At 40.7% G+C, this 12,414-nt stretch overlaps 1 protein-coding gene across 1 annotated transcript in view; it reads left to right on the top strand.

The window, feature by feature from the left end:
* Positions 1-12,414, top strand: part of SYTL5 (synaptotagmin like 5) — a 121,507-nt gene that overhangs the window by 14,192 nt on the left and 94,901 nt on the right. Inside the window, exon 2 of the mRNA XM_077807219.1 lies at positions 5,141-5,356. Within this exon, the coding sequence (XP_077663345.1) occupies positions 5,141-5,356 (216 nt within the window). The remainder of the gene's footprint in view (positions 1-5,140; positions 5,357-12,414) is intronic.

Genomic DNA, 12,414 nt, shown 5'->3' on the forward strand with positions numbered 1-12,414 from the left:
ACAATTCCCAGTTGCTGCTGGCAGTCATGCAGCAGCTGACCATGGCGGAGCGCCGTTTCTGGTCCTGAGAAACAAGCACTCACTGGTGGGATCACATTGTTATGCAGCTATGGGACGACGATCAGTGGCTGCAGAACTTTTGTATGCACTAGGCTGCTTTCCAGGAGCTCTCCCCTGCCCTGCAGCACAGCAGTACTAAAATGAGACCTACTCTGACAGTGGAGAAGCGAGTGGCAATCGCTGTGTAGAAGCTTTCAACACCCGACTGCTACTGATCAGTGGGGAATCAATATGGAGTTGGTCAATCCACTGTGGGGGCTGTTGTGATCGAAGTATTCAGGGCCATTATTTGCCTTTTGCTCAGAAGGGAGTGACTCTGAGCAATGTGCAGCAGATACTGGATGGTTTTGCCGCAATGGGATTCCCTAACTGCGGTGGGGCGATAGATGGCATGCATATCCCTATCTTGGCACCAGACCACCTTGCCAAAGAGTACGTAAATAGAAAGGGATACTTATCTATGGTTTTGAAAGCGCTGGTGGATCACCAGGTGCGTTTTACCATCATAGACATGGGATGGTCCGGGAAGGGGCATGATACTCACATCTTTCAGGAGACAGATCTGTTCAGAAAGCTGCAAGCAGAGACTTTCTTTCCGGACCACAAAATAATCATTGGGGATGTTAAAATGCCAACAGTGATCCTGGGAGACCCAGCCTACCCCTTACTCCCATGGCTCATGAAGCCGGACACCTGGACAGCAGCAAGGAATAGGCTGAGCAGGTGCAGAATGGTGGTTGAATGTGCCATTGACCGTGTGAAGAATTGCTGGTACAGTTTGCTTACTAGGTTAAACCTCAGTGAAAGCAGTATCCCCATGGTGATTGCTGTCTGCTGTGTGCTCCATAATACCTGTGAGGCAAAGGGTGAGAAGTTTCCACAGGAGTGGAGCATGGAGGCGGATAGGCTGTCTGCTAATTTTGAGCAGCCAGACAGCGGGGCAGTAAGAAGAGCTCCGCATGGAGCAATGCATCTCAGGTATGCTTTGAAAACCTGATTTAATAATGTGTGCTGTAGTAATGTGTGCTGGTAATGTGTGCTGCTTTTTGAGTTGTGCCTTCCCATTCTGTGAACCTTGCTGTGCTTGCTGGGTTTCTGTCTCCAGCAAATCCGCTCCATTTCCTTTGTTTCCCTGGACCTCTTCTTCCCCTATGGTGTGAAGTAGTAAAGATAATTTCATTCTCGGGACCTGGACTTTTATTGCACAAATATATTGGAAGCAAAAGATCAGGAAAAGAATGTAACCTTGGACAGTCATTAAAATAAAATTAGGAGGGGAAAAACACCATGATCTTGTCTTTTAAATACAGTGACTTGGCCTGTCAAAGATCATCATATGTGCATCTTTTATTGCTAGTACCCTCCCCTGGCGTGGAGTGGGAGGGGTATAACTTTTGCCCCCCTCACCTCCTGGAACGTTTGGGAGAGGGGGAGGGGAAGTATGGCAATGCAGGAGTGCCATTCTGCAAGGGCTGCAGAGGGAGTCGAGCCTCAAGGTGCTTCTCCTGAAGGTCAACCAGATGCCTCAACATGTGTCTGCCTTCAGAATCCCCAGCATCTCCTGCTGTAGGCCACGCTCATTCTCCTGGGCTGCTCTCTTGCTTGCAATGTACATGTCCAGTTTTTCAGAGAGAGAAATCCTCCATGCTCTCTGCTCGGTGTCCACTGTCCCAGAGGCGGTCACTATCTCATTAAACAAGACATCTCTATTCTCTTTCGCCTTTGTCTTATCTGGGAGAGCTTCTCCACCAGTGTGGAGGATGAGGTGAAGATCACACTTTCAGCTGTAAGCCACAGAAAGCTTTGCACACTGAACAAACTGGAAATGGGAATTCAAAAGTTCCTGGGGCTTTAACAGGGGACGGGGGCTGTTTCCTGTGTACCTGGCTGCTGAACAGAGAAGTTGAAAAGATTCACCAGAGCGGTCACAGTGGAAGACTGGGACACCTGGAGGCCAGTAAAGTCGACATAAGCAATGCATGGTCTACACTGCCTCTTCGTCGACCTAACAACATCAATTTAAGCACTACATCTGTTGAAGTGGCAAAGAGTCCTGTGGCACCTTATAGACTAACAGCTGTATTGGAGCATAAGCTTTCGTGGGTGAATACCCACTTCATTGGATGCTCCAATATGTCTGTTAGTCTATAAGGTGCCACAGGACTCTTTGCCGCTTTTACAGATCCAGACTAACATGGCCACCCCTCTGATACACCTGTTGAGGAGATGGTGTAATTAAGTCAATATAGCAGGCGAGTTATGTTGGTGGAATGGACCTGTATACAGACATTATTAGGTTGATGTAAGCTGCCTTACGTCAACCTTACTGTGTAGTGTAGAGCAGGCCTAAATGTTGTTATGGTAGTGATAAAGATTTCCCATCAAAGTGTTAACAAATAGACATAAATTATAAAATATAATAGAGAATGTACTATTTAGATGAAGCATAATCCTGCTCACACCAAAAGTGCTTTTCTACCAATAAACTAAGTAGATTAGATCTTGAAGAATCAGAATTTGAATTACTGTGAAATACCATTTAGTTGGTTTATCAGTCACATCATGATTTTAAACAATGTATGCTGCATATCCGAGTGGAGAAAGTACTCCTGGTGGATCGTTTATGGTATTCACCTCTAGTCAGCTTCTTTTCATACAAGAACCACAGTCTATTTAATGAGTGAAGTAAAACCAAAGAGTAAAAAAGAACTATGGACCTCATATCCTTTCCTGATCCCAGCACCAGACACAATTGGTGCAGAGAGGCTGAGGCTGCTAATAGCAGCCTGTAGGCTAGAATAGCTATGCTGTGCTACAGTCCCAGACCCTGGAACTGGGTTGAGGGGGAGAATTTTGCTTTCTCATGGAGAGACCTTAAAAATGCACTTTGAATGTGAAGTTCATTTTGCTTAGTAATTAAAGTTAATGATTGCCTTTGCATCTATGGAAAGATCCATATACAGATTTCAATGGGAGGTTGTACATATTAAGAAATACTGTCACTCTTCAAAGATTAAATTTGTATCCTGCAGATTCTAATAATTTCTGTCTTGCCTCTAGTAACAAGTGTGATAGTATATCAGAACTAGATATTATTTTAGGTGAAATAAATAATTCCCCCCCTTTAATTACTTTTAAAATGTTGTATATGTGACCAGTGTACAAGCTCCATAAGTCTATACAAACTGGAATAGAAGATGTCTTCTAATTTTAGACACACATGCAATATTATTATATTACTCTTAGTTTTTTCTTTTCTATATCTCTTTACATTGGTATACTAGCTAGTTCTGTTGTATGACTTCAACGCCCTTAAAATGTTAGTGGTGACTAGCTCTGGCAAAGTAGGCTTAACTACGTGTTAGGTCATGTTTGTTATGGTAGAAGTTGTTTCTTCAGTAGCGATCTGTGATGTGCTTGCAGTGTTTGCTTGAGAAACTGCCTGCTAGTAGGTGTTGAACCTGCTGCGAAAGGACTAAGGAGATTCTGTTCAGAAGCAGGTGATGCATTGTCTGCCTTGTTTGAAAAGGGGAGGTTGGAGTTGTAGTCTGGGGGCGGGGCAGAGGTCGAGATTGTGGGTTGAGCGGTACTGAGGGAAGAACCCTAGGAGAAGTACGCCGAGGGAGAAGGTTCGATTTGATCATTTGTTACCTTGTTGCTTACTTTATTATTAAAGCTCAAGAAGAGGGTGAGTTTGTACTTCACAGAATGTGTGAACAGTTCGGGAAGGTGTCTGTGCAAGCGATCATTTTAATGTTTCAGACCCACTATTGGTCTCACTGATTCTAAGCTATTGCACATTAAATTCCTTTATATACCACTATGTTAGGTACACAATGCTAAGCTCCCCGGGATGAACACTGATAAAGGAACAGTGTATTTTGAGCCTATTATACTTGTTTCAAAAAAGAAAATAAAAATTGCAGTCCGCCCTGCTAGTTAAAAAGAAAAATAATTGAAGAAGCCAAAGCAGTGTTGCCTTAATTTTGTCTTAAGTTCACTGGTATCAGAACCTATAACACCATGTAGGTTATGCCATTCTCCAAATATTTATTGTGACATGATATATGTATCCTAATCAGATTCCATTATCAAATGAATTAATGGAAGTAAAAAAGAAATAGTTCTTCCTCTTAGTTTTCTTCTGATCTATAGAAATGATCAGTTCCTGCGCTGTTCAATCTGTCACTTAACCTTTAGGCTCATAATCGTCTGTGTGTTTGTATGGGTGTGGTGTTGGGAACTTAACTGGTTTTCTTCTTTGAATAAATACTGCTTAATCAATGTCTCAGCATAATGTTAAATGACACTGTGGATACTGGAGATTTTTCTTCCAGATAACCTTAGAGCAGTTGCCTTGACCACAGGATCTTTATTAACTGCCTAGTACTTTTTGCAAGGACAGTCATCTTAAGAACATAAGAATGGCCCGACTGGGTCAGACCAAAGGTCCATCTAGCCCAGTATCCTGTCTACCGACAGCGGCCAATGCCAGGTGCCCCAGAGGGAATGAACAGAACAGGCAATCATCAAGTGATGCATTCCGTCGCCCATTTCCAGCCTCTGGCAAACAGAGGCTGAGGACACCATCCCTGTCCATCCTGACTAACAGCCATTGATGGACCTATCCTCCATGAACTTATCCAGAAATGTTAACCCAAATGTCTTAGCCAAATTTATACTAAGGCTTTTACTTTTTGCCTCCTTATATATACCTTGCAGTTTCCAGTTGGCCACATTATACTTTTTCATAGCTGAAAGTATGGTGGTGTTGTGACCTGCTGAATAGCTGGTGCATTTTATCTTATGGAGGGCTGCATTTCAGTGTGGGGTGGTTGTGTAGTTAGTATGTCTGTCTGTCTGTAAAGGGATTTGGTGTGGAAAATATAACTTAAATTTGCATAGATGTTCTTTACTGTTGTCTTCTATAATGCTTAGCACTCTTATCCTGTTGTCATTTTATACACATTCCCTAGAGACTCTGTTACTTGAACCTAAGAGGATACAGAATATTACCATGAAATGCTATGAACCCAGTGGTATATCAATTTAAAGTGCCCTCTTTTTTTTTTATTTCCAGGAAATTGAAGAATGAGTTGTTGGAAGTGAGACGAAAAGGTGGAAACCGCCATTGCCGACAGGACCGTGGCAGGGTCTGTGTTCGCTGTCAGAAAAACCTGGGCTTAATCTTTGACAGGGGGGACCAGTGCCAAGAATGCAAACTCACAGTTTGCAACAAGTGTCGTGTTTTGGGAATTGATGGGAACTGGAAGTGCACTGTGTGCGCCAAGATTGCGTAAGTTCTGAAGCTTTTGTAAATATGGAGTTAGACGCCATCTGTGTTATAAATAAGTTTATGCTGCTGCTGCTTTCTCATCTTTAACACAAGGGCATAACATAGCAGGCGTAGAAGGGGAAAGGCTTATTTTAGGTGGCTTATATTTTCAGCAATATTTATTTCATCATCTTCTCTTCAGCACCTGCTTGTTGTTTTTGTTGTTGCTGGGGTTTTTTGTTTATTTGTGTTTTGGCTTTTTTAAAGAATGCTCCTAGCATCACAGATGCTAAACCACAGGTGTGAATGAGCTGAAAATAAGAGAAGATTATTGTTTTATAATACATCTGTTTTTATCATAAAGGAACAGATCTAATAATTGAATAATGGTAAAACTAAAACTATGTAAGGTCCATGGATGTCCAGTCTAATATGATCTATTTATTTTTCAAAAGAGAAGGGCTGCAAAAATACGAGTAAAAGTACTTTCAGCAACACTTTTATCCTTGTCTCATTAGCCTCTGTTATATTAACACCTCCACATCTGTTAAAAAGGCTTTAATGTAAAACATCTCCCCATGCTTATAGAATTAGATAGAATTGTGAAATGAATGGCATTCTGCCAAATGTACAGGGCAAGTCAACCTTTGCTTTTCTGCTGTTAGAATATAGAGTATGGTATCAAATGTTGCTAAGCAATCCTCAGTGCAGTCATCATTAAACAGAATTGCCTATGAGCACTTCAAAGTTACAGCATGTCTGTATGTATTTTACAGCACCACAGTATTTCTTGCTTAATCTGCTAGACTGATATATCAGCATTATGCATAATTTTACTTTTACTATACAATTCATAAAGTACCATTTTACTCCTAGATTTTTAAATGTAGTGAACAGGTTCTTATTGCAAGCAGGTGGTATCTATTTGTATATTCTGAACTGTGCAGAAGGCACTTTGCAGACAAGTAATGCTAGGTTCCTGCCCTAAAGAGATTACCATCTAAATAGACAGTGTTCTAATGAAGGATGGGAGATGGGATGCAACTAAGAACACTGTGATTGGACAGTGTAGATTTTCATACCTTTTGATACTGCCACAGTTCTAGTTTGGATTTGTTCAGTTTTATTTTCAGACATCTTATTTAATTTTTGTGCAGGGAAGGCTAGGGTTTTAAGCATTTTGAAAGAATTGCATTTGAGGAGAGGGTTATGTGATGGCAGAGGGAGAAGGTATGGAAATGAGTGGGACCATGACAGGACAGAGCAGTTAGTCATGCAGCTTGCATGGAGTGAAAGAGGTGTGAATAGAGGGGCAAAAACGTCAACGTTATTTTTCAGCTGTGTGGTGTGGATCTGTAAAAGGTGTCTATTTCCTTCATGGTGGTTTCATTGTGCTTGTATCTTGGCGAAAGTGTTCCCTGTAAACTACATTTAATTTAGTATTCATGGGAAATTCCAAATCTGACACCCCTGAGAAATGAAATCTTGTCTATCCACAAGACTGATACAGCATGAGCAACAGCTATTCAAGCTTCCCTATCCCGCTCCCACCAATATGACTTAGCATTTCTTTTGAAAGGGACCACCTGTAGGACTGAGGGGGCAGTTTATACACTCTACTCTTTCAGTGCTTGGCTCTTTGGTCATCTGATTCTTGATTTTTCTGCTGAAATCGTCACCTGTGTGCTCTTAACTTCTATTTCGGATGTGTAACTTCTATTTCTGTCCGCTATGAAATGAGATCACCCAACTCCTCTCACATAGGACCTTAAGCTGCTGTTGGACAAGAAAAACTATTCATCATTACCAGTGTAGTCCACCATTTTAATCCATGATCTGTAGGTGGATCTGTTACGCTTGAATCATCCATTTTTTCTTCAGTAAGCTTCAAAAGCATTTCTCTTCAAGTCATTGGAAAGCCTACTATGGTGCAGCAAAGTATTGTTGTTGGTGTGTTTACTGAAAATAATACCTGTGTGTTTCTATCATGGCTGGACATATGAGTGTATTGTCGAGTTTGCCTGATCTGAGTAGATATTCTAAAGTAGATGGTTGCCAAAACACATAGCCATGAAAGAAAATCTGAACATCACCTGTCTCTTTCTTTAATAAACTTCCATCTTTCACTCCTCTTGATTTCTCTATTTTAATTTCTCAGTCCCGCCTACCCATTATGTCAGAGGTATCCATGGCATTTTCTGTGCAGTAAGAAGGCATTTTGTCATGTAGTCCATGACAGATTTTCAGCACTATTCTAATATTTACAGTGGCTTTCCATTCAAATGTCAAGAAATCCAGAGAAAGATGTGGCAAATTATGAATATGCAGCCTTTATCTCCAAATTATTTAAAAATACTTATAGTTTTAAATAAAATGATGTAACTAATTATCAGATAAATGTAGGGAATAATATTGTAGCATGAGAGTATCTGAATGAAGGAGGAAAGACCATGTCGAAAAACGCCAACAAAACTTTAATACAGTCAAACCACCACAACAGCATCTACTTCCCCAGAGTCAGCAAAAGGCAGCTCCAGCTCCCCCAGAACACCACTTTGTTTTAATTGCCCCAGCCTCTCTCTCAAACCACACTTGCCTTCAGCCCTGCTAATGGCGGGGAGGGAGTTGGCCATTACAATACATTCACTACATTCTAGAACCCTCAGAAGAAAAATCACCTCATGAAGAACTTCATTAAACTCTGTGGGTGGAAATTTTAATATAAAAAATGAAATCCTCAAGCATTTTTAAATACAACATAAAGAAATCTAGCTTTATATGCAAACTGTATTCCAAAAGAACTATATGTCACTAGAAAACAGAAAATGAACACTATTATTCATGATCAGGAACAAGAGAATTAGTTATCTTGTCATCTGGAGCGTCCCCATTTTAACTGGCAGAGATCAAGGTTGTAAAAGTGCCCAGAAGTCATGAAATGCAAAACTAAGGTTTTCCCACATTCTTAATTCTGTCGCCATGTGTAATACAATATAGTTAAGCTTGGCAGAATTCAGTATTTTGTATATATAATTTTGACGGATAATATTGGTGTTCATTTTAAAGCATTTTTTCCCAAATTTTATCTATTTGAATTTTCACAGTTGAGGGAAATTGGGGGAGGGCAATAGACCTTGAGATTCAAAAAGTTAAAGCTTTATAACCATTAAAACACAAATGGTCAACATCACATGTCAAAATATTAGAGTTTGATTTAAGGATATTTAATTTATATAAGTTCTTAAGCAGCATTTTTCATACTTTGCCTATCTTTAATTTTTTTACTATTATTGATGGAAATGTTTTTTGCTGGTTTGTGTGTGTACAGTAAAATCAACATTTACTGGCATTTACTGATTAAAAAAAATAATCCTATCAAGCCTAAATATAGTCTCTAGTCACCTGTTCATAAACTTAGGGTCTTCTATAGTTTTAATCACTGTAGTATTTAAGTACTTCCCTGGATAAATTGAATCTGTATTGTGAGGTCCCTAATGGACTTCAAAGTTTTCCCTCCTTCTTCCCTTTCTGCATAAGGACCAATTGTCATCAATAGTTTTCTCAAATGAATGGTAACTGAGAAATGTTTAACCTTGGATTGAAACTTTCCATTTTAATAGGGCTTTTTTTGGTGTATTTACTAAAATCCTGTCAATAAAACCTTGGTCAGTTTGTGTTTTAAACACACCTGTTTAACAAGGTGCCTGTGATAGGTTGGGGAAAGCCCTGTTCTGCAGTCAGAATGCCAGGAAGCTTGGTTTGAAACTTCAGGCTATAAATATTCCTAATTATATATGTATGGTCTACATCTTTTACTCCTGTGGAATGAATAAATAAGTGAGATTAAATGCCTGGACAGCCAAGTTGCCATAGACGTACATAGCAGAAATGAGGAGCTTTATCTGCATCTTTGAAATAAGTATGCTGTCTCCAAGTAACAGGAAAAGTCATCAGTAATGTTAATTACTTTCCATAGCACACAGCGAGCCTAAAAACAGAGAAATTTCAAACAAGTTAACACAAAAATCTTCCTTGTGGTTCTTACTGTTTTTAATTTCAGTGACTCTTCAGTGACAATTTGCCTGGTTGTCTTTTTTTTTTTTTTAAATTAATAATTACACTTTTCTTTTCTTTCCTCAAGAGCATATTGCAAATATTTTGGGTGGAAGCAAACCCACAGAAAGGTGTGTGTATGTGTGCCTGCACGTAGGCGTGGGTGTATAAGATGGTGGCTTGATTGTATAGTAGTTATCAACAAGAGTTTTATCAGCAGGAGCTAATCTCAGTAACTATAAACTGTAGCAAGTTACCATAAGTAAAAGTTCTGATCAGCCCAGGCTTCATCATCCAGTTTACAGAGCCTGGGTGTGGAGCCCTGCCTCCCCTAGGTGTTCTCCTGCCTCTGGTTCCCCATCAGCCATTCTTATAGCTTTTTCCTTGAGCACCTGTGCAATGGGAGACGAAAGGGAAGCCAGAGTTAACTACTTCGCTTTACTGGGGGCCTGGTACAGCTCTTGTTCTCTGTCAAGGCACACAGTTCTGTGAGTAACCTGCTTGTCCAATGAGACTTTTCTGAAGTAAGTTGTAGAGATGGATGAATTTCTGTCCCACTGGAGATTCCACTGTTTAGACATTTGTTTTCATCCTGAGTGAAAAGCTAAGAAATATTTTGATGTGGAAATGTTTTGTTGCAGTTCATCTAACCAAATTGAAATGCTTCGTTTTGGCTTAATGTTAAACTGAGTCTGCCTGAGCTGCCACGATGTCTTACAGGGGTTGTAGTTCGGGTGCCCCATGTCCCCCATGTCCTCATTCTCCTATATGGGCTGGACTCCCTGACTGGACTATATTTTTTTTACTGTTCCTGTCCTGGGCCTCCCTGACCAGGGCCATCCCACAACATTTTGGCACCTGAGGCGGGGAGCTCAAATGACGCCCCCATGCCCCCTTGCTTGGGCCAAAACTTTGAAAGGTCTCAATTCTGCCTTCTTCCTGTTCTACTCCTCTCATGGTACTGCTCTGCTACCTACCCTAATAAAGGAGAACTAACAACTTAAAATGCCTTGTTCAAAAATTTTAAGTAACGCTTAACATTCAAACACCTGAACAGCAAATGTAACTTTTCTTGTCTGCATAGTAAACACTGGCATTTTTATCTGTTTGAATAATCAAAGTGGTGCTTTCCGTGCCTTCTTGATTGCAAAGATTTGAACTGCTTCCTGAAGGTCTGGGCCAGCTCATGCTCTAATGAGATGGTTGCAAGGCCGACCAGCCTCTCCTGTGTCATTGTGGAGCGTCTATGTGTTTTTATTAACTTCAGCTTGGAGAAGCTGCGTTCTCCACTGGCAACTGTTACAGGAAGTGTTGGAAGTATGTGCAGAGCAACAAAAGCCTTTGGAAAGAGGGTGGTCATCTTATTTGTGCACATATATTCCAGAACAACCTTTGGAGTTGATCCTGCTGAAATGTATCTTGAAAGGACTTTCAGTTCATCACCTAAATCACTCGCATCAATATCGCGCATGTCGTCATGTGTCAACACTGTCTCTAGTGCCCTGCATTGCTGGTCTTCTTCAGGTATAGTGAGGAGTTTTGGAATATCCTACAACATCCCAAATATACTGCTGTGTTCCTTGAGCTGCATGAAACGTTCTTCAGCTGACTGTATTGCACAATCTAGCACCTGGTTAAAGAATTCAACTTTGAATTGTTGTTTGGGGTCTCTTATGGGATTATCCCGTGCCTCGTAATCAAAATGTCTTCTTCTTTGGTGACTCTTGTGTTGTTGAATGGGTGGGAAAATAGGTTCAGTGTGAAGTTTCTCTGCCAACTTCTGTGCACTCTTTTCAGAACATTTTGAAATCCCTCATCTGACCAGTAAGGCTGTAGCTATGACTTTGCTTTGTCCAGTTGTTCCATTGCCTCAGATATATCAAGGTCAACACCTTGGAGTCTCTTGCTTACAACATTTATTTCAAACATTATGTCATGCCACAACACTAAGCCACACAGAAATTTGAAGTTATGTATGTTTCTGGTGATTCCATTTCCCTCTGCCATTGTTCTCCCATGAACAGTTCCTGTCATAGCATTATCCTCCATAAAGGCAACTATGGTATCAACTATCTTCCCAATTTGGTGTTCGATAGGCTTTATCGCCTCCTCTCGACTTTCCCATAATGTGTCACTCAGTGGTTTCAGTGTCAGAGAGGATGTTCCCAGATATTGCTTCAAAATTTGCCATTGATGAGTTGATGCAAAGAAAAATACATAGATGCTTTGAATTACATTTAAAAAATCCAGCAGCCTCACTAGAAGCTGATGCTGCATCACTGACCACCAAGTTCAATGAATGAGAACTGCATGGGACAAAAAAAGCTCCAGGGTTTAACTCTCAGATCCGTGTCTGCACTCCTCTGTTCTTTCCTCTCACGTTGGCACCATTATTGTAGCCCTGCCCTCTCATGTCAGCTGTTGCAATTCCTGTATCTTCCAGCTTTTTAAGAAGCACATTTGTTATACCAGCTCCTGTAGTATCATCAATGTCAATAAATTCTAGAAAATGCTCTCTGACAGTCACCCTTACAGGGACATTTTCACTAGGTTCCGTTGTTGTTACAAAACACACCATTAAAGTCATTTGTTCCATATGGCTGATGTCAGGTGTGCAGTCCAGAATAACGGAGTAATATCTTGCTGCCTTCAGATCTGCCACAATCTTCTGTTTGACTTTTGTTGCCAGTAACTGTGTGATCTCATTTTGAATTGTTTTTCCAAGGTAGTGGTGTGTGTACATTTCTTGGGTGGTGACTCTTCTTAGATGGCCTGGAGTACAGCATTAAACTCCGCCATCAGCTCCTCAATTTTAAGGAAGTTTCCATTGTTTGGCATATACAGCTGATCTGAAGTGCCACGCAGTGCTAGGTTTTGGGTAGCAAGCATTCTCACAATGGCAACGAGGCTTTTCAGAACATTTTGCCAGTAAAGAGACTCTGATACAATCTTCTCTTGTTGCTGATCATCTATGGTGGCCTTTAACCTTAGTCTCATCTCAAGCTCTTTCCACCTATGGAATGCTC

The sequence above is a fragment of the Eretmochelys imbricata genome, chromosome 1 (genome assembly GCF_965152235.1).
Source record: "Eretmochelys imbricata isolate rEreImb1 chromosome 1, rEreImb1.hap1, whole genome shotgun sequence".
NCBI lineage: Eukaryota > Metazoa > Chordata > Testudines > Cheloniidae > Eretmochelys > Eretmochelys imbricata.